The following is a 22,177-nucleotide window of genomic DNA, read 5'->3' on the forward strand; positions in this document are numbered from 1 at the left end:
TTTAATCATGAAGTTGCATGACTTGCCACAAAATCCACCTAGGGCCTGCTCTACTAGCCTACCCCACGTGTCTGGCCAGTTCTCATCTAGACCCTGTTCACCTGTATTGTGCCTTTATTTTTCTATCTCCATGAATTTCTTTAATGATTCAGGTTGGTGTTATCTGATCTTCTCTCCCAGTCGGGAGCCTCCTGCTGAGGTGGGGCCTGGAAACCTCTCCTCTCCTTTCGAGGTGTTGCTTTGTCTCCCTCCAGCTCGGATCTAGGGATCTATTCCCATGCCTCTGTCACCTTTCTAGCAGTCCTCATTCTAAAGGTCCATTCTTTTGTTAAAATACAATTAACATACAATATTATATTCATTTCAGGCATACAACCTAGTTATTCAACTTTTATACACCTAACGAAGCGATCACCATGATCAATCTAGTAACCACCTGACACTGTACAAAGTTATTACGATATTATTGACTATATTCTCTATGCTGTACATTGCAACCCCAATGATTTATTTATTTTATAACTGGAAATTTGTGACTCTTATTTATCCCCCCCCTTTTTACCCCTTTTCCTTAACCCCTTCCCCTCTGGCAACTATTCATTTGTTCTTTGCATCTATGAGTCTGTTTTTGTTTTGTTTTTTAGATTCCACATATAAGTGAAATCACACAGTCCTATTTTAATATTGTAATCCACCAATTAGTAATCTGCTTTTACTAAAATAAGTCAGGGCAGAGAGGGGTACAGAAGGAGCTGGCAGTGTAATCTCATGGCCAAACTGGGATTTGAGCTCTGTGTTCACTGGAGAAGGGCTGAGCTGCCCGGGACTCAGCCCTGGGCTAGGGGAGGGCTACCTGGGCCATGGTGTGCAGCACTTTATTGTCAATGGGCTGACTGTCTTGAAGAGAGGTAAGAACATACAACACGCAGACTAAGAGGCCTGGGAGCCCTCTACCCGGCCTGCTGTAGGCGATGGGACAGCATGTGCTCTGCCAAGGTGAGGTGAGGGCTGTGTTTCCCAGAATCCACCCCTATGCATCCTGCATCACTTTTGTCTCAGGTAATGCTTCTGATATGAGGCTCGTTTTCTGGTCTCTATTAACTGTAGGAGTGTTCTGTGTTCCCCAGTAGATGCATTATTTAGGTTATTCTTAGAGTAGCCACTAGGTGGCAGGCCTCAGCCTAACAGAGCTGGCAAAGCTTGGGAGGATGTGGGAATGACCCCTAATTGTGACAGCCTTTGAAGCCTGTAGACAGACATTTTTAAATCCCCCCCCTCCCCCATCCTACCAAGCTGCCATCTTTCCTACTAGGTGACTAAGCTCATTGTCTTCCAAGAACAGTAGTCCTAGGAGGTAAGAGCTACCAAGAATGTGGTCGATCAACACCTTCCTCACTCTCTGCAACCCCATCCTGCCCTTTACTTGGGCTCTAAGGACTCAGGAAAACAACTGAGGCTGGGGAAGGTGATGAGGAAGGTGATGAGGAAGGTGATGGAGGTCATTCTTCCCATCCTTTCCAACCCCCCCCCCCCCCCCGCAACACACACACAATTTTAACCTCTTCTCCTTGACCTGAAAGTCCTTTGTCCAGCTCAAGAACACCTGTTCCCAGGGCTTCATCTTGTTTTGTGCCCTGGAACTCAAGCTTGTCTGGGGAGTGACCGGATCACACAAGTCCTGAGCCATCCAGACTAGGAGCTTTTCAACCCTCTGGTTCCTCCAGAGCCAACCATGGTCCCTTCACTGGAGGGCGACCAGGGCTGTTTTAGATCACTTGGCGGTAACCATGCCAGAGCAACACCCAGGGCTGCCTCTTGCAGGTGGGACAGCAGCAGATCTACATGTTGGGGTCGGAGTGGGTTTGGCCAGCTCTTCCTGAGCCCACTGGGGCCAGTAGGTCTTTGTCTTTCTTCCCTACCCCAACAGATGAGAGGAGCATAGCATGCTCATGTTGTAACCTCTGTGTCGGGGGAGGGCAGGGAAGTGGAGCATCTCTGGGGGTGTGTGTGTGTCAGGATCTCAGGGACTGGGTAAGGGGGGTACATGTGTGGCCTGAGCTAGTCCCCAGACTCTGGTTTTGGTCCACCTCTGCCTGTGGCCAGCATTCAACTTTCACCTCCAGGGTAGTAAGTGCATTAATAATTCATTCATTCCTTTTGTTAAATATATTGTCCGTTGTCTTCAATTATAAACATAGTATTTGCTCATTAAAGAACATTTGGAAAAAAATATTTAAAACCAAAATAAAATAAAATAAAATTCTTCTATCCTAGCCCACCATCTGGAGGCAACTTCTATATTTCCTTTAAGTCTTTTTTTTTTTTGAAATATATATTTTCATAATTGGGACCATATGTATATACAGGTTTTTTCTCCCCTGTTTTAAATAGTAATAGCATAAGTATTCCTCACATCTTTTAAGATTCTCCCAAAGGCCCATTCTAATAGCTCCATGGACACCATCACCTGGCGAGTCCTTAATGGATTTAATCACGTTTCTATTATTGAATACTTGGTTGCTACAATTTTTTCCCCAATGGTAAATAATTCTGTGTTAACCTCTGACCATGACTCTTTTACATTTGGAGAAATCATCTGTATGGAAGTACTGGGTCTTAGAATATGAGCATCTCAAACTTTTCTGACACATGTTATCAAAGAGTCTTCGTTCAGGTTGCAGGTGACCATGTCCCCATCAGGGTCTGAAGCAGAGGGCGGTCAGAGAGTCTTCAGCTGAGCCAGGGAGTATCCGTGTAGCCAGGTGCTTGTGTCCCCCAAGCCCAGCCAGGGCGTGGGCTCCCTGGCCTGACCTCGGGCTGAGGCTGTCTCCCCAGCAGGGCTCTGGATCACTCGCTGTGGCCCCCAAGACTCTTGGGTTGCTTTCCCTTAGGTCCGGCATGAAAACAGATGCGTGGCCCTGGAAAGGTGTCCCTGCTTCCACCAGGGCAAGGAGTATGCCCCCGGAGAGACGGTGAAGATCAACTGCAACACTTGGTGAGGCCCTGGGAGAGGCTTTTGCGGGGACTGAGCCATTGTGGGGGGAGTCAGCAGAGGTGGGGATGAAGGTCAAGATGCTGGGGGTGGGGAGTAGAGGGCAGACCTGGCCAAGGACCTTTGACCCTTGGCTCCAGCACCTGAGGGAATGTGGTTACTTTTTCCTTTTTGAGCCTCTGTGTCTCTATCTTTAAAATGGGGAGAATCTTTATCACCACCTGTGCTCACCTGCATAGACATTCTTCTAGAGGTTAGTGTTTCCGTTCAGAGAGATGGGGCCTGGAGAAGATAAGGACCTTGCCCCATATCAGTCATTGTACATGTGACCAAGTCACCAAAGGGCGTGGGGTTGGAGGTTCCTTCTCTGGCCTTCTATTGCCCCCTAAGCATATTGCCCGTGAGTGTGCTTATAGGGACACCATTTGAAAAGGCACCTTGTGAGAGTGGCTGGCTTCTCTTCTCTCTTCTCCTTGGCCATCCTTCACATAACCCTCTGCCCTGCTCACTTACCGTGTCTCTGACTTTGGGGCTGTGCACGGCTTTACGGAGAGGCCCATGTGGGCAGAGGCAGGACGGCGCTTAGCTGTCTGGGGCCTGAGGTCTGAGCTCACCGCCTCTGACGCACAGTGGGCTTCCTCATGTCAGCTCTGGTTACCGGGCAGTGGGATGTGGTGTTGTGGCAATCAGCAAGTCGCTGTAGATTTAACCATATAACTATGTGCACACAAAACCTCTCCTGGCAGAAGTGCACAGTTCATCACTATTTGCCCGACTCAGAACTTTCTTGCTGCTCTGTCTTGTTTTCTGCATCAGCCTCGGATGGCATGCAGCCTCAGTGTTTGTTTTTAAAAAAATATTTATTTTTATTGATTTCAGAAAGGAAGGGAGAGGGAGAGAGAGAGATAGAAACATCAATGATGAGAATCATTGATCGGCTGCCTCCTGCACACCCCACACTGGGGATCGAGCCTGCAACCCCTGCATGTGTCCTGACTGGGAATTGAACCGTGACCTCCTCGTTCATAGGTCACTGCTCAACCACTGAGCCACGCTGGCCGGGCAGCGTCTGTTTTGTAGAGACCCTGAGGCTACTCTCAGGCAACTTCCAGGGAGGCCGAGCTTTAGCAAACTTATAGCAGGCGGTCTACAGAGGGTCTGGGTCTCTTTCCTGGGCTGCCTGGATCACCCATTCCCTTCTTTGCCTCAGTTTCCCCCTTGTAATGGAGTGCAGCACGACTTCCCTCTCTCCTGCTGGATCCCCCATTTCTTGAGGCTTCCTGGAAGGTTGGGTAACACCTGGAACATTCTGTTCCTTCCTGGCCTTCTCATCCCCCAGTGCCCACATGGGCCCCTCACACCCCCTCACACCCCTCACACCCGCCACCCTGCCATTTCTGTTCCTAGTGTCTGTTGGGACCGGAAGTGGAACTGCACGGACCATGTGTGTGATGCCACGTGTTCCACCATCGGCATGGCCCACTACCTCACCTTTGACGGGCTCAAATACATGTTCCCCGGGGAGTGCCAGTATGTTCTGGTGCAGGTGAGAGAGAGGGATCGGGGGGAGGGTGCTGTCTGTCCTTAGGTGGGGGGGTGCAGTCTGGGGTTTCCAGGTCAGAGTCTGCTGCTCTGTCAATAGAAATGACTCTGGGCTGGTTTTTCCAGTGACTGTCCAGCCCTAAAAGAAGGGCCTACATAGGTCAGGGCTCGAGTCTCACGTGATTGCCATCTTCCTTTACTTTACCCAATGGAGACATAAACATAGGACAGAAGCTCGTTTGTTGACTGGGATTTTTGTGGGGCAAGGCTACTGTCAGCCCCAATCAGCACCAGAACAGAATTAGAACAAGGCATCTGCTCCTTTTGGCAGGCAGCCTTGGTCAGGGGCAAGTGGGGAGGGAGCGAGGCTGGGTTGCAGGCTGTGTTACCCTCCCTGCTAGTACCCTGTGGAGTGAATAACCCACACAGCCTTAAGCAGCGGCCCTGGACAGAGGGATGGTTGAAATGACCCCTGGAGTCTGTTTCCCACTCTCTGATTCTATTGCATTCTCCACATTTTCTTTTCTAACCTGGTGCAATTCAGAATGGGCAGGACGGGGGGTGGGCACAGGAAAGCCACACTGCCCAGCAGGATGAGAAAGAGCCTAGCTGGTGAGTGAGAGCCCTCTGCCTTCCTCTACCCACTGCGTGGATTCCTGTAAATTTCTCTTGCTGGTTGACACCAAAGTGGGTAAGCAAGGAGGGATGGGGGCTTTTCTCATGAGGAACAAGATGGCTTGACTCTGTGAAGCTTTAAACAAATGTGGTCTCTCTGTCTCCATTCTTGGGAGGAGGAGGGGTGGGGACTTGGTATGGTCTGAGGGACGCCACAGACCCGGCAGCCTTAGTCTCAGAGACTGAGCTGTAGGGTCCTGTGAGTCAGGCAGTGAAGGTGATTGAGCATGCATGCCTGCTCAGCATGCTGGGAGTGGGGCAGAACCAACACCCTGACCTGCCATGAGCAGAGCATGCTGGGAGTGAGCAGTCTCACCAGTTAGCCATGTGAAGAACATGCGGGGAGTGAGCAGGGGCACTGACTAGCATGTGCAGAGCATGCTGGGCTTGAGCAGGGGCACTGACCAGCTGCATGTAGAGCATGCTGGGAGTGAACAGCAGCAGCAACTAGCCAAGCCTCCACCACCCACACCAGAGATGACTTGATGCCAATCTTCTGACCTGGGGAGAGGTGGCAGGAATAATATTTCACCTCTTTCCCCCAGGATTACTGTGGTAGTAACCCTGGGACCTTTCGGATCCTGGTTGGGAATGAGGGATGCGGCTACCCCTCAGTGAAATGCAAGAAGCGGGTCACCATCCTGGTGGAAGGAGGAGAGATTGAACTGTTCGATGGAGAGGTGAGTGGCAGCCCATCCTTTCCCCCTCAGGCCCCTTGTTCTTCTGTGGGCTTATGAAGAGCATGTGCCAAGCATTCATTTAGAACTTGCGTCAATGGAATATCGTGCAGCCATGAAAGAGAGTGAGGTGGAGCTGTATCATCTGACTGTGACATATTCTCTAAGAACAAGTTACAGATGCATATGTTTATCATGAGCCCATTTTAGTGAAGGTGAAGAGATAAGTGTGGAGAAGGGTGGTAGTGCTATCCGCATAGGGATCAGTGCTTACCTCTGAGGGTGGAGTGGACACTGGAGGGCAGGAGGCTTTTCCTTCTAATTATACTTATATATAATATATTTAGAATACAATTATATACTAGTATACATATATTATAGATATGTATATATGAATATGTGTATTTTGGGAAGTGATGGTGTTTCAGGAATTTTTACTTTTCTTTTACGTTTTCAGTTCTTTTTAGATAAATCTTTTTTTAAAAGAGCAGTAACCAGATGCAGGCCCCATGTAGAGCTTTGACATGGTTCTCAGAGGGTATGTGAGAACCACCAAGGAGATCTTGTTTAAGATGCTGAACCTGGCTGATGTGGCTCAGTGGTTGAGCATTAACCCATGAGCCAGGAGGTCATGGTTCAAATCTTGGTCAGGGCAAATACTTGGGTTGCGGCTCGAGCCCAGTAGGGGCATGTGGGAGGCAGCCAATTGAAGATGTTTCTCTCTTATCGATGTTTCTATCTCTATCCCTCTCCTTTCCTCTTTCTCTAAAAGTCAACAAAAACATCTATCCTATCTAATAAAAGAGCAATATGCAAATTGACTGTACCTCCCCTACACCCAGAAGCCATGCCCACAAGCCACGCCCACCAGCCAATCAGGAGCGAATATACAAATAAACCCAACCAAGATGGCTGTAGCCACAGAGAACAGGAGGGAGGCTTGGGTTTCCCCGGCAATGAAGGAAGCCAAGCTTTCTGCACACCCTGGCAGGCCCAGGCCTCCACTCCAGGCTACAAAGTTTAAATTATAGAAGATAAATAAAGCCCAACAGAAATGGTGGCAGCCATGGAGCTCGAGAGAGCAGGAGGCTAGGGTTTCCCACGGTGATGGAGGAAGCCAAGCTTTCCGCACACCCTGGCCTGCCTTGGCCTCTGCTTAAGGCTACAAAGTTTCAATTATTGAAGATTAATAAATCCCAACAGAAATGGCTGCCGCCACGGAGCTAGCAGAAGGCTTGGCTCCGCTCCAGGCTACAAAGTTTCAATTGAAGAAGATAAATAAATCCCAGATACCAGGGCCTCCGCTTGGGTCACCAGGGGGTGTGGCCGGCCTGCAAACCATCACAGGCTCCTCACCCAGGCCACTCCACGCCCCAAAGGAACCCCCACCCTGATCCAGGACACCCTTCAGGGCAAATCAGCTGGCCCCCACCCATGCACCAGGCCTCTATCCTATCTAATCCTATCTAATAAAAGAATAATATGCAAATTGACCATCACTCCAACACACAAAGATGGCTGCCCCCATGTAGTCAAAGATGACTGCCCCCATGTGGACACAAGATGGCCAGCAGGGGAGGGCAGTTGGGAGGGACCACGTCTGCAAGGGAGGGCAGTTGGGGGCGATCAAGCCTGCAGAGGAGGGCAGTTAGGGGTGACCAGGCAGGCAGAGGAGGGAAGTTGGGATGACCGGGCCTGCAGGGAAGGGCAGTTGGGGGGGAGGACCCAAGCCTGCAGGGGAGTGCAGTTAGGGGTGACCAGGCCTGCAGGAAAGGGCAGTTAGGGGCAAACAGGCTGGCAGGGAAGCAGTTAGGCATCAATCAGGCTGGCAGGGGAGTGGTTAGGGGATGATCAGGCTAGCAGGCAGAAGCAGTTAGGGGCAATCAGGAAGGCAGGCAGGCGAGCAGTTGGGAGCCAGCAGTCCCAGATTGGAGAGGGTGCAGGCTGGGCTGAGGGACACCCCCCACCCCCTGTGCATGAATTTCATGCACCGGGCCTCTAGTATATATATAAGAGCCTAAGCGACCGAATGACCAATTGAACCACTGGTTGACTGGTCACTATAATGTGCACTACCACCGGGGGAAGACGCTCAATGCAGGAGCTGCCCCCTGGTGGTCAGTGTGCTCCTGACAGGCGCCAGATGCAGGGCTCACTGCTGGTGAGCACCACTGTGGTGGCTCAAGCCTCTCCCTCTTGGGACTCCTCTCCTGCTTGGGACTGACTGGGCTCAAGCCTGTGGTAGGCACAGCGGGCCAGGATGAATGGTGAGTGGGAGCAGGCAGGAGCGGCAGGTGGCGTTGGACTGCTGGTTTTGGCCTCATCCCCACAGGCCACACCGAGGGACCCCACTGGAGCACGAATCCATACACCGGGCCTCTAGTATTTTAATAAATAAATAAATAAAATCAATTGCCCAGAGATGCTTAAAATTATTGCCACATTAAAAACCTATTTAGGAGGCCACATGTATTTAATGATCAAGTGTCAAAAATTCTTTTAGGGAAGTGATGGATGATCTTCTGCTAGTTGGTTTTGTTTTATTTTTAATCTCATAATTATGATTTTGCTGCCACCTCTATTATTGCCCCTTAGTCAGAAGGTTCTTGGAGAGTGATAGGTAAGACAGACACAGAAACATCCAGGCAGGTGCTGGCCACGAAGGGATGAGCTCTCACTGAATGGGGCAAATGGAGCTCCATGGAGACAGACATGGGTACTCCCTCTCCCTGTCTCACGCTTCGCCCTCCTTCAGGTGAATGTGAAGAGGCCCATGAAGGATGAAACTCACTTTGAGGTGGTGGAGTCCGGCCGGTACATCATTCTGCTGCTGGGCAAGGCACTCTCTGTGGTCTGGGACCGCCACCTGAGTATCTCTGTGGTGCTGAAGCAGACATACCAGGTCAGTGGCCTTCCTTCACTCTTCCTCATCTTGCCTGTGACTTGCTGTTGTGACCTTCTTCAGTTTCCTGAGTAGTAGGAAGTAGACACTGCACCTCCTGATGTTTCAGGGAAAGGTAGGTGGTCTGAAAAGGGGATGCATGAGCAGAATCTTCAGAGAAGGGAGGGTGTGAGCCATGCAGACATCTGGATGAGAGAATTTAGGCACGTGCAAAGGCTGCAAGGTGGATGATGTTTGGAGTGTTTGAGCAAGGATGCCTGTGGCTGGAGTGGAGGGACTTGGGGAGAATGGTCGTTAACAAGGGTAGGGAGGAGGCAGGGATCATACTGTGGGGGCTGTTAAGCCATGTAAAGACCTTGGGCCTTTTGTCCAACTCTGGGAACATTCTTACATGTTTCCCAGTAATTCTCCATGTTGAAGCAAAATAGGAATAAGTCACATCTCTTTGTCCTAAGACAGGGCTCCAACTATGTTGTAAGTGTAGCATCTTTTCTTTTCCAGGCCAAATATTTCCAGTTCCTCCCCTAGTTCTTATGTGATGGTTTCCATTCATTCAATAATCACTTATTGGGACTTGTATACCAACACTGTGATAGGTGAACATGAAGATGAATAAAATCTTATGTCAGCCCTGGTGGCACTTGGTATACATCAGAACCCTGGCCAGCCTGCTATGAACAGGCTGCTGTTTACCAGGTAAAGGACTCCCATGTCCATAGTGTAAAGTAGTCAGACCTCTGTACTCTCATTGATGCAATGATGAACTAGCTCCCCTCTCTGCCCAGGCCCTTACTGGGGAGGGTGATGGCTTATATTGGAGATTCCAGAGCCAAGGCTGCCTAATTCCCACTTGGCCAACTACAGGACGTGGGCAGGTTGTCTCTCTTTGTGAATGATCTTTTTTTCTATTAACTTTAAAATGAGGTCAGTGAGGAAGGCCAGGAAAAGGCCTTGGCAAGGGCCAGGCTTTGCTGATCACTCTGGTCTCTTCTGGGTCTCCATCCCTGCCTCCCCTCAACCCTCCTCTTCTCAGATGAGCGGCCTCCTTTGCTGTCTGGAGCCCTCCTTGCCCTGAGTCAGAATTGGCCCTGAGGTTTGCAATGCTCACATTCTCAACTTGTCATCAGGAGCAGGTGTGTGGCCTCTGTGGGAATTTTGATGGCATCCAGAACAATGACTTTACCGGCAGCAATCTTCAAGTTGAGGAAGACCCTGTGGACTTCGGGAATTCCTGGAAAGTGAGCCCGCAGTGTGCTGACACCAGGAAAGTACGTTTAGGGTCTCCTTGTGGGCTGCGGGTGGGGGGTTGGGGAGTGGTATGCCCTGCATTGGTTGCAGGGCTTGGAAGAGGGTCTCTTGGATCCTTCCAGGTTGACTGTTTTGGTCTATTTCTGTTCTCTTGCCTTGTTCCTCAGGTGCCGCTGGACTTCTCCCCTGCCACCTGCCACAACAACGTCATGAAGCAGAGCATGGTGGACTCCTCCTGTAGGATCCTCACCAGTGACCTTTTCCAGGAATGCAACAAGCTGGTGAGGGCTGCCAGGGAGCCAGAGGCAGAGGAGCGCTGAGGGCTGGCCAGCGGCTCGGGCACTCAGAGCACGAGTGTCTAATTCTGGACCCAGCCTGGGAGCCTTTTTAATGATCTGCATGGGGTCACCTATTTTCTCCCTTTATTGGCGCAAACTGGGAAACAGAAAGGATAATCGACAATTTATGGGGAAAGCAATGCCTGGCAAGTCATTTTTCTTCTATACCAGGCCTAGCTCTTCTGAGCACCAGATTCTCTTCTGGGCATTAGTTTTAGAGCCTGTGCCTCCTGAGTTATCTCCAACTCTAGAGCCAGGAATTTTGTTTTCCTTACTATATCTTCAGTCCTGAGTACTCTATCCTCTCCCCTCATAAAACCCTATAACTCCTAGGTCTTGTCTCAAAAACCCTTTTCTGGTCATAGCTCCAGAAAAGGGTGTTGAGGCCTCATTTTATGGCTTGCTTCTGTGTCTTCCTCTCCAAGGGTGTTAAGCAATTCCTCAAACACACATGTGCTGTGTAGCACCACCACCATGGGCGATACCTGTATCTTGGTTCTCTTTCTATCCATCCAATGATTTTTGGTCCCCGAGAATGCCAATGATACTCAGGATTCCCTGCTTTGGTGGAAATCCTGGGCATCTGAATGGGAACAGTGGAGACAGTGAGAGAAGTCAGGGGAACCGGGATTGTTGGAGGGTGTTGGAAATAATGACCCACTCAGTGTCTGAATTCATTCCTTTCCCAGCAACTCTGAAAGAGGCCAGTGTGTACAGTGGCAGGTTTGGGGGGAAGGGAAGGTCGGCATGATTCCTGTGATTGAATGTGGATGGTGGATAGGCTACCTCTTCATGTAGACCTGGGGATGGTCCAGGAGTACACAGGCTGGTCCTACTGTCCAGCATACTAGTCCCATAACACCTCATAGGGCAACGTGAGTGGGTCCTGATGTATTCCTCTCTCTTCTTGCTAAATGGAGGCAAGGGAAATAGAGTGAGCAGTGTGTGTGTGTGTGTGTGTGTGTGTATGATGTGTCTATGTAAAAAAACACCCAAACATCCATGAGGTTGGGAGTCGGTTTTGGGGATGGATGGATGATTAAGTAGATAAGTGGACAGATAGAAACAAATGTTCTTTTGAAAAATTCTTAGACACATCTATTCTATGAAAGACTGGTTTTACTTAATGTTTCTTGCTGGAATACAGATTAGAAGCTGGAAATCCTGCCTTCGTACCCATTCCCTCTTTGGAAGCATTGACCTACATTTCCCCTCCTACCCTGGACCCCCCTTTCCCATACTGTGACCACCAGAACGTTCCCATCCAGACCAAGAGCTGGAGTGCCTTTGTCTGGTTGCAGGCCTGGGCCACCCTGGTGCTCCCTTGCAGGTGGACCCTGAGCCGTTCCTGGATGTTTGTATCTATGACACCTGCTCCTGCGAGTCTATTGGGGACTGTGCCTGCTTCTGTGACACCATTGCTGCCTACGCTCATGTGTGTGCCCAGCACGGCAAGGTGGTGACCTGGAGGACAGCAACGTTGTGTCGTGAGTCCTGGTGTCCCTCAGGGTCTCAAGCCCCCTCCCCTCAACTCTTGTGCATCTAGACATTAAGACCTTAAGGTGGGTGCAGGATGACACCCTCATGGGAGAGAAGGCAGAGCTCTAGTGTGGGGATGGATGGCAGAGGGTGGAAGGCAGTTAAGACACTGATGTGAGTGAGGAGGGACAGGGGACAGGGATCAAAGACATTAATATGTAGAGACCCTTACTCTGGAGAAATTCTGGAAGAGGGAGAAGAGGGAACAGTGATGAAAAGAAGAGGGAAGTGAATATATGTCTTTAACTAGACACTATATTTGCCAATATGAGCGATCAACTCATACATTTGTGGATGGTCTTCCTTCCTCAGGTGTAAGCAGCTGATAGTTTCTATATGGAAAACCAATTCAGAACCACTGGGTTCCTGGTTTAGGTGCTTTACAAGTCCAGCAGTCTCTATATTGGTGACTCCTGTAGTTCCTTTGTCCCCAATGTTATTGTCACCTCACCCAGCACCATCACCACCACTACAGGTCTCACCACGTCTGTCTGGGGCCTGGATGTAGTCCTGGCATCTCAGCGGGCATAGGACTGCCTATGCTTTAATGGCTACGCTCGTCTCTTGCCTACACAGCCCAGAACTGCGAGGAGAGGAATCTCCGGGAGAATGGGTACGAGTGCGAGTGGCGCTACAACAGCTGTGCCCCTGCCTGTCCCACCACCTGCCAGCACCCCGAGCCACTGGCCTGCCCTGTGCAGTGTGTGGAGGGCTGCCATGCACACTGCCCCCCAGGTCAGTCATGGGTGGGTACGGATGGAGGGATGGGACAATTTGTCAGGAAAGGTGATTCCTTGTCCTACGTCATCTCAGCCTTGCCCAGTGGTGCCCGCTCCCAACCCTATAACCCTGGGTCCTGTTTGCACATGTCCTTTCATTGGAGCCAGGCCAGCTATGATTTTTGAAAAAATTGAGCTTCTGTTTGCTTATTTATGGGTCTATCTCCTGGAGCAGCACTTCCTTTTTTTTTTAAAAAAAATGTTTTTATTAATTTTTAGAGGGAGAGAAAGGGAGAGGGATATATAGAAACAGCATTGATTGGCTGCCTCCTGCATGCCCCCTTCTAGGGATTTAGCCCAAACCCAGGCCCTCTTTAGTTAAAGGTAAGTCTTCCTTGTTGTAAAGGTGAGTTTGGGCTCCTGATGAGAGGTTTGTCATGCAGGGAAAATCCTGGATGAGCTTTTGCAGACCTGCGTTGACCCCAGAGACTGCCTGGTGTGCGAGGTGTCTGGCCGGCGCCTGGCCCCCGGAAAGAAAGTTACCTTGGACCCCGGCGATCCTGAGCACTGCCAGATTTGGTAAAACCTGGTTGTTCGAAGCATGAGTCTTATTGTCTACTCTGGGGACCTGCTCAGAGGTGTAGGTTTTAGAAAAATGCCCTCGCTATGTTAGTCAAGAGGTAGTTTTTGTTTAGCTTGTTTCTCTGTCTTTAAGGACAGACTAGATTGCTTCTCCAGAAAACATCTCTTAAGAGAACCATTAGGCTTCTTCTTCTTTTTTATTTTATTAATCCTCACCCAAGGATATTTTCTCCAGTCATTTTTAGAGAGAGTAGAAGGGAGGAGGAGAGACAGAGAGAGAAACATTGATGTGAGAGAGACACATCGATTGGTTGCCTCCTGCACTTGCCCTGACTGGTGCCGGGGATCAAACCTGCAACCCAGGTATGTGCCCTTGACCAAAATTGAACCCGGGACCCTTCAGTCCTCAGGCCGATGCTCCAACCACTGAGCAAAACTGGCTAGAGTCCATTAGACTTCTTAATTTCTTCTTGCTAAAGGATGGGTGAAGTCTCACATTGTTCCTGGAGGTCACATCTAGTCTATGAAAGTCAGGTTTCCTTTTTATTGGAGGTGGGGATGCAGGGAAGGAAAGTGAGGCAGAACCCTGACCCCTCAATGTGACTTAGACACTGCTGGGCCACAACCCAGGTCCCAGGACAGGGTTTTTGTAACTGGGAGGGAAGACTCTGGGTTCTCTCATCCAACTGCCTCTGGGAGTGGGGGAGCTTGGGGAGGTGAGAACGAGTCCCCAGGGTGAGCACTGAGCTTTCTGAAGTCCTACTCCTAAGTAAGGAACGTGCATTTGGATGTTGATATATTCATATATTCAATATCACTTCTTATGGGAACTTAAACTTGAGAACTTAAATTCACTGGGGAAGGGGCCATGGCCACAGCTGCCAGCGTCAGATCCAGCCACAGCCATCTGTATAAACATGAGTGAACGCTGCCCGGGGTGAGTTTTCTGGCAAACACAGGAAACTAGAAAGTATGTCACTCATGCACTGTTAGCAAAGATGGAAGCAATAAATTGTATGGGCCACGAGGAAGTGGGAATTAACTTCCCGGTAAGACCCTGCCTATCCACTCGCCCTCTGCTGAAACGGAGACTAAGGAATAAAGGAAGAACCCGATGCTGGTGTGGGGCTCTGAGCCACAGGACATGTGTGTAGAGCCACTTCCCCACCGCACTCTGCTGGCCACAGGGAGGAGCAGCTACCGGGGCAAACAGGTGTGGACAGTAATTCCAAAGCAGGCTGGAGCATTGCCTGGAAAGCGAGCCACAGGCCACACATCCCAGGGCTCTTGGCCTTACTGGGAGTGCTGAGGGCAAGTTGCCTCAAAGGCCAAGAATTTACAGAAGAGAAGGTCCTAGCCTGGGTTGCATCTACGGTCTGGCATAGCCTGCCACTCTCCAGGACACTGGTGGAAGGGAGAAGGGACCAGAAGGCCGGGAAATTTGGACTGGTAGTGTAGGAATGTGTGTCAGGGGCAACTGCTCTGCTAAAGAGTTGTGGTATGTGCTTGGGGCTGGGTGCAGGGTCCAGCCAATTCCTGGATAGGTGCTTCCATATGTCTGCTGGAGGAATGAATGAATGAGCCACTGACTTTCCCCCGTCTAAAATCTTGGGGACCCCTACATGCTACTCCCAAATGTTTTGTCCTGTTAGCTAAAGCTGGGATTTTGAATATTCATCTTTCCAAAAATATTTTAGTCCAGTTTTTCCTCTCTTCCTGAAAGCCCAATATATTAAACATGGTCCAAAATTCATACAGTTTAAATCCTGTTATAATAAACTAGAGGTCCAGTGCACAGATTCATGCACTGGTGGGGTCCCTCAGCCTGGCCTGCACCCTCTCGCAATTTGTGACCCCTCGGGGGATGTCGGACTGCTGGTTTCGGCCCGATCCCTGCAGGTCAGACTGAGGGAACCCACTGGTGCATGGATCCATGCACTGGGTCTGTAGTATGCATATAAGATCTTTGGTTAATCTCTTCCTGCTGCCCCCTTTCCTCCTCCCCTCTGAGATTCATCAGTCTGTTTCATGTTTCCATGCCTATGCATTGAGCATCTGCCCCCTGGAGGTCAGTGTGTGTCATAGCTACTAGTTGAATAGTCCAATGGTCGTTTATGCTTATATATAGAGAGAGACTAGAGGCCCGGTGCATGAAATTTGTGCATGGGAGGGGGCTGTCCCTCAGCCCGGCCTGCACCCTCTTCAATCTGGGACCCCTCTCACAATCCAGGACTGCTGGCTCCTAACCACTCACCTGCCTGCCTGCCTGATTGCCCCTAACCACTTCTGCCTGCCAGCCTGATTGCCCCCTAACTGCTCCCCTGCCAGCCTGATTGACGCCTAACCGCTCCTCTGCCCTCCCCTGCTGGCCTGATCACCCACAACTGCCCTCCCCTGCCATGACCCACCTCCTCCGCTGGGAACCGCCTCCTCCATGCTGCACAGAGCCGCGTGACCCCCAGGCCTCACCGTGTGGAGCGGCCACCGGGCCCCGCCTCCGCTGTGTGCGCCCGCCATCTTTGTGGAGGCCATCTTGTGACGACGTCATGCGTGAGGGTGTGACGCCACCTAGGCTTTTATTAGTATAGATACCATAAAGCATTTATCTTCAGTAGAACATTTACAAGTCCTGGTCAATGTCAACATTTTAGAGCAATATTTGTCTTTGGAGTTACTTGGCAGAAGGTTTGGGTTGTAATTAAATATTTGTATTGCTAGAGATGTAGTTTGATTAAAAAAAAAATCTACTTTCAATGGCTGTGTGGATAGCCCGGAAACAAGAAAGATTCTTTTTCAGGTCCTAGTAAAGTTTGGCTTGTGGAATCCAGGGAAGCCTTTGCTGTGTGTGTGTGTTTGGGGACGTATGTTAAAAATGATGTCTCACTTGGGTGGAGAGTGACCCATGGGAGCTCAGTGCAGGTGGGCCAGGCAGGCAGGTGTATGGAGACAGGTGTAGTGGTTCTGAGTAGGGCTGAGAAGCGCTTAGCAGCCGTGGGCAAACTACGGCCCGCGGGCCGGATCCGGCTGTTCTATCCAGTTCTCTTGCTCTCCCCTCCGCTCGTTTACTTTGAATTTATATTAGTTCACACAAACACTCCATCCATGCTTTTGTTCCGGCCCTCCGGTCCAGTTTAAGAACCCATTGTGGCCCTCGAGTCAAAAAGTTTGCCCACCCCTGGCTTAGAGCCTCTTCCAGAACCATTTCTGTTTCTCTCCCTCTGCAGTCACTGTGATGGTGTCAACCTCACCTGTGAAGGTTGCAGGGAACCCGGAAGCCTAGAGGTGCCCCCCACGGAAGGCCCGATCAGCCCCACTACCCCGTATGTGGAGGACACCCCCGAGCCGCCGCTGCACGACTTCTTCTGCAGCAAGCTGCTGGACCTGGTCTTCCTGCTGGACGGCTCCTCCAAGCTGTCCCCGGCAGAGTTCGAGGTGCTGAAGGTCTTTGTGGTGGACATGATGGAGCGCCTGCACATCTCCCAGAAGCGGATCCGCGTGGCGCTGGTGGAGTACCACGAGGGCTCCCATGCCTACATCCAGCTCAGGGACCGGAAGCGGCCCTCGGAGATGCGGCGCCTCGCCAGCCAGGTGAAGTACGCGGGCAGCGCAGTGGCCTCCACCAGCGAGGTCCTCAAGTACACGCTCTTCCAAATCTTCGGCAAGATCGACCGCCCCGAGGCCTCCCGCATCGCCCTGCTCCTGACGGCCAGCCAGGAGCCCCAGAAGTTGAGCCGGAACTTGCGCCACTACATCCAGGGCCTGAAGAAGAAGAAGGTCATCGTGGTCCCAGTGGGCATTGGGCCGCATGCCAACCTCAAGCAGATCCGCTTCATCGAGAAGCAGGCCCCCGAGAACAAGGCGTTTGTGCTCAGCAGTGTGGACGAGCTGGAGCAGCAAAGGGACGAGATTATCAGCTACCTCTGTGACCTCGCCCCCGAGGCGCCGGCCCCAACTCAGCCCCCTCCTATGGCCCAAGTCACCGTGGGTCCGGAGCACTTGGGGGTTTCTACGCTGGGACCCAAGAGGAACTCCATGGTTCTGGATGTGGTGTTTGTTCTGGAAGGGTCGGACCAAATCGGTGAGGCCAACTTCAACAGGAGCAAGGAGTTCATGGAGGAAGTGATCCGGCGGATGGACGTGGGCCAGGAGAGCATCCACATCACGGTCCTGCAATACTCGTACACGGTGACCGAGGAGACCACCTTCCGTGAGACACAGTCCAAGGGGGACGTCCTGCAGCGGGTGCGGGAGATCCGCTACCAGGGCGGCAACAGCACCAACACGGGCCTGGCCCTGCAGTACGTGTCTGAGCACACCTTCTCGGCTAGCCTGGGGGACCGGGAGCAGGCACCTAACCTGGTCTACATGGTCACAGGGAACCCCGCCTCTGATGAGATCAAGCGGATGCCTGGAGACATTCAGGTGGTGCCCATCGGGGTGGGCCCTCATGCCAACGTGCAGGAGCTGGAGAGGATTGGCTGGCCCAATGTCCCCATCCTCATCCAGGACTTTGAGATGCTCCCCCGAGAGGCTCCTGACTTGGTGCTGCAGAGGTGCTGCTCTGGAGAGGGACTGCAGATCCCCACCCTCTCCCCCACCCCAGGTATGTGGGCACCTTGCACAGGGGCCATGCCTTGGTGGAGATATACCTCTTGGGTTCTAATCCCGGCTCCCCTGCTTTGTGCCTTGGGTCACATCTACCTCCAGAGTGCCTGTGTCCTCACCTCCCAGGCAGGGAGAGGCATCTGTGATCCTTTATTGAGGAGGATCTATTCTTGTAAATTCAAAGGTAATGCAAGTCTATTATTAAAATTTAAATAATACCAAATATAGGGAGTAAAAAATATTTATTTATCACACAGCCTCATCCTACCCAATCCCACTCCCTGCCTTGGAGGTAACCTATGAAATTTGTTGATGATCAGCTTTTTGACCACACTGGATGGATGCAATTATTCTAAGTAGCTGACACTCTTTGGGGGCAAGGCCAAGAAATGGTGACAGGAAGCAGTTAAGTGCTCAGATTCTGTAGCTGGACTGCCTTGGTTTGAATCTCACTTCTGCCACTTACTAGCTGGGCAATTATGGCAATTTTGGGGGTAATAATTTTGGGCAAGTACCTCTGTGTGTATCAGTCTTCTCATCTGTAAAATGGGGATAATAATAGTACTTTTTTTTGAAAAACGTTTAGAACAGTTCCCAGCACACAGCAAGTGCTTGCCACTCTGCTATAATTATTGCCTTCAGAATGGATACTAATGTCTAATCAATTCCTAGTTCTTGAACATCCTTATTTGGTGTGTCTGGGACCATCCCAGAATAACTAGCCTTCTTTTAATGTCTATCCTCCCACTTTGTATCAGTGCCTTTGTTTCTTTGTTCTTGTTTTAATCAGAGCCACAGATTTATTGAAATTCTTGTGATATTTCTGTGGAGGAGAACAGGAATAGCATCATCTTACCCAGTCTCAGAATGGTGTTTAGGCCAGAGTTTGCTTCCTCACTATGATCTGTGCCAGAACAGTCACATGAGCAGTAGGCATTTATAACCAGAACTAGAGGCCTGGTGCACTAATTCGTGCATGGTTGGGATCCCTTGGCCTGGCTGGCGATTGGGGCCGATCAGGGCCGTCTCGCCCAGTCCCGATAGTGGCTGATCAGGGCTAGCCAGCCAGGGAGAGAGACCTAGGGAGGTTGGCTTTCAGAGTGCACTGACCACCCGGCCGGCCAGGGGGAGGGACCGCGGGAGGTTGGCCAGACATGGAAAGTTGGCTGTGGGAGTACACTGACCACCAGGAGGCAGCTCCTGCATTGACCATCTGCCCCCTAGTAGTCAGTGCGCATCATAGCTACTGGTCGACCAGTTGTTCAATTGGCCAATTGTAATGGTTGCTTAGGCTTTTATATATATAGGTACCTTACAGCACTTAACTACCCGTAAGACCTGAGGCCATACTGCTGCTCCATTTCCTTTTGCTATCTCCCTGTTTTGCTGCTCCAATATCTCACTCAATTCTGGAAGAGTTGCAGCCTCCTGTTACTGTGAGAACAGATGCCTCTTGCTTTCATGGGGAGGCATTTAAACTGCCTTTGTGTGGCACTGGAGTCTTCCCAATGCCTCCAAGCCTGGGGCACTCCTGGCCCCCTTATCTTCTCCCGGGCTCATCTTGCCATCCTGCAAGACCAATGGCGACACATCCTGTGATGGTGCCACGTGGCTGATGGTGCCATGTGGTTGGTGGTGCCCCACACCTGCCCATTGAATGCAGCTGTGTACTGCAGTGGCTGGTCCCCTGCTGGCATTGTATGCTCACCTTCTCACCTCTCTGCAGACTGCAGCCAGCCCCTGGATGTGGTCCTCCTCCTGGACGGCTCCTCTGGCTTTCCAGCTTCTTACTTCGATGAAATGAAGAGCTTTGCCAAGGCTTTCATTTCAAAAGCCAATATCGGTGAGTGAGGCGCCTGAAGGAGCAGGTTAGAAAGGGGCTCTTCTTGGAGCTCTGCCTGCTCGAAAGTGCCATTCCGTGTCCTCTTTCCAACAGGGCCTCAGCTCACGCATGTGTCTGTGCTGCAGTATGGAAGCATCACCACCATCGATGTGCCGTGGAACGTGGCCCAGGAGAAGACCCACTTGCTGGGCCTTGTGGACCATATGCAGCAGGAGGGAGGCCCCAGCCAAATTGGTAATGTGGTGCCATGGGCTGGGATGCAGGGGCTGCGTCTGGTCCTCATTCTTGGCATAAGTGAGGAGTGACCTTGGCCAGTCACTTTGGTTTTGGCCTCAGTTTTCTTTGCTGTAAAGGGAGGGCCTAGATGGTCTTTCTGGTCTCATCTGGATCTTACTTATGTGTGAGACTCCCTGAGTCTCTGAATCATTCTGCTTTGGATCCACCTGGAGACAGGATGCCCAGTTGGCTTCAGAAATGCCTTCCCCGCAGCCAGGACTCACTTGTGTGGTCTGTTCTCCACTCTCAGGGCATGCTCTGGGCTTTGCTGTGCAATACATCACGTCGGAAGTCCATGGTGCCAGGCCAGGCGCCTCTAAGGCGGTGGTCATCCTGATCATGGGCACCTCCACAGATTCTGTGGCTGCAGCTGCCGAGGCTGCCAGATCCAACCGTAAGTGTCCAGTGTTCAGTGTCCATCCTGAGACTATGCTAAATTGCCTGAGGATCGAAAGTGGGAAGGTATTACTTCTAGGTGTCCTGGCTGATTTAAATGCTCCATACCTGCATGTGGCCAGGTTTCAAACAGCAGGAACTCATCCAATCAATCCTTGTGCTATTTGGAAACCAAGCAGTAATAAGTGTGTGTTAACCCTCCATTTGTCTACATTCTTTAGATTTTTAACATTTACTTTTCATTTTGTGTCCAGGGATGGGTCATAGCTTACACTTTTTCTTTAAAGTGGCCTCCTTGGTCTCTAACCACCCTCTCCATGTCTGAGGCCAGAGGGATTCATAGGGGGCCTTAAGAACCATTGGGGAACTTCCTGTATTCAGAGCCCTTTTCCAGTACCAACCTAATGAGTTTGGGGGATGAGTGATGGAAAAAGACAAAGGCTGCTGCTTTTGGGAGGGGACGAAACAGGCATGGCCTAGCCTGGGTGTCCCATAACAACTTGTGCTGTGAATATCAACATAATGTGAGCCCGGACAGGTGGTGTGGTGCTGAGGGAGGGCCAGGTGAGTGGAATGGCGCTAAGTCCTCTCATGGCCACCTGTGAATGTCCAGTCTGGAAAACATGAGGCTCTATACAGATACAGGGTGTAGCTTCAGGCCAGTCCACTTTGTGCCCACCTGACCAAAGCAGGTTGGCAGAGACCCTTTCTTATTCCTCTGCTCACTTAGGAGTGACAGTGTTCCCTATCGGAATCGGGGATCAGTATGACCCAGCCCAGTTGAGGATCTTAGCAGGTCCAGACGCCAGCTCCAACGTGGTGAAGCTCCAGCGCATTGAAGACCTCCCTACTATGGTCACCCTGGGCAATTCCTTCCTCCACAAGCTGTGTTCTGGTGAGTCTGGTAATATCTTTCTTCCCCCCACTCTCAAAAAGTAAAAACAAAAGCAACAATGCCCATTTCAGAGACCTGAGGGTGCTCACGCACAAGATTTTGGTCTTGAAGGAAGATTGTTATATAGACCAGGACCTTTAAGTTTCTACTCATAAAAAGTGTGTACTATGAATCTCCAAGGGGCTACCAGACAGCTATTTCCAAACTGCCCATCCAAACTTTAGCAGAAAAAGCCCATGCTCAGTTGTGCACAGGCATCTTAGATAAAGAAGTAGAAAATAGAACAGGAAACCTCAGCATCTTGTAGATCATGGTCTTCTTCCTCATGCCCACTCTCCCATGAATACATGGGCCTTTAGAAACACAGTAACATAGAATCTAATATCAAAATACCATAGTTTAAGTTGATTTAAGATTAGAAACCTTCTTTTAACCACATGTGATTTATTTGACCTGATTTAATATGTGTTCCTAATGTAATTAATGGCGAGTCAAAACCTACTACAGAATTATCGCCCTTTCCTACTGGTAGAAATTTTCAAATTCCCTTTCAAGTGTTGAGGATCTTGCCTCATTTCCTCCCTACTCCCCCACTGGCACTGATTTATGGAAGAGGGAAAGGAGATACTGACTTTGAAAAAGCTTTATGAACCATAGTTATTGCTGTATTGTCACTATTGCTATCATCACAATTAGAAATAACCACAAAGCCCACCTGAAGAATCATGGGATGCCCACCTCTTACCAGGTATACCCACATCCTCACTGTTAAACCCATTCAGATTATTTTCAGAGTTAAGTCAACTTCAAGAACTAGCCCAGGTAGCCCATACAGACATCGTGAATAGCTTAGACTTCCTGGGTGATGGTTGGGAACTCAGATCTGGTTTGTGTCTGTTTCAGGGTATGTTAGAGTTTGCATGGATGAGGATGGAAATGAGAAGAGGG

The 22,177-nt window shown here is 50.5% G+C and overlaps 1 protein-coding gene across 1 annotated transcript in view; it reads left to right on the forward strand.

Annotated features, from left to right (window-relative positions):
- The window catches only part of VWF (von Willebrand factor), a 116,045-nt gene that overhangs the window by 56,927 nt on the left and 36,941 nt on the right, over positions 1-22,177 (forward strand). Inside the window, exons 19-33 of the mRNA XM_080659101.1 lie at positions 2,892-2,995; positions 4,400-4,538; positions 5,755-5,889; positions 8,642-8,788; positions 9,916-10,056; positions 10,204-10,317; positions 11,705-11,861; positions 12,490-12,648; positions 13,076-13,211; positions 16,439-17,817; positions 19,546-19,662; positions 19,756-19,896; positions 20,189-20,332; positions 21,065-21,229; positions 22,133-22,176. Coding sequence (XP_080515227.1) covers positions 2,892-2,995; positions 4,400-4,538; positions 5,755-5,889; positions 8,642-8,788; positions 9,916-10,056; positions 10,204-10,317; positions 11,705-11,861; positions 12,490-12,648; positions 13,076-13,211; positions 16,439-17,817; positions 19,546-19,662; positions 19,756-19,896; positions 20,189-20,332; positions 21,065-21,229; positions 22,133-22,176 — 3,222 coding nt within the window. The remainder of the gene's footprint in view (positions 1-2,891; positions 2,996-4,399; positions 4,539-5,754; positions 5,890-8,641; positions 8,789-9,915; positions 10,057-10,203; positions 10,318-11,704; positions 11,862-12,489; positions 12,649-13,075; positions 13,212-16,438; positions 17,818-19,545; positions 19,663-19,755; positions 19,897-20,188; positions 20,333-21,064; positions 21,230-22,132; position 22,177) is intronic.

Source organism: Plecotus auritus (assembly GCF_963455305.1).
Source record: "Plecotus auritus genome assembly, chromosome: 3".
NCBI lineage: Eukaryota > Metazoa > Chordata > Mammalia > Chiroptera > Vespertilionidae > Plecotus > Plecotus auritus.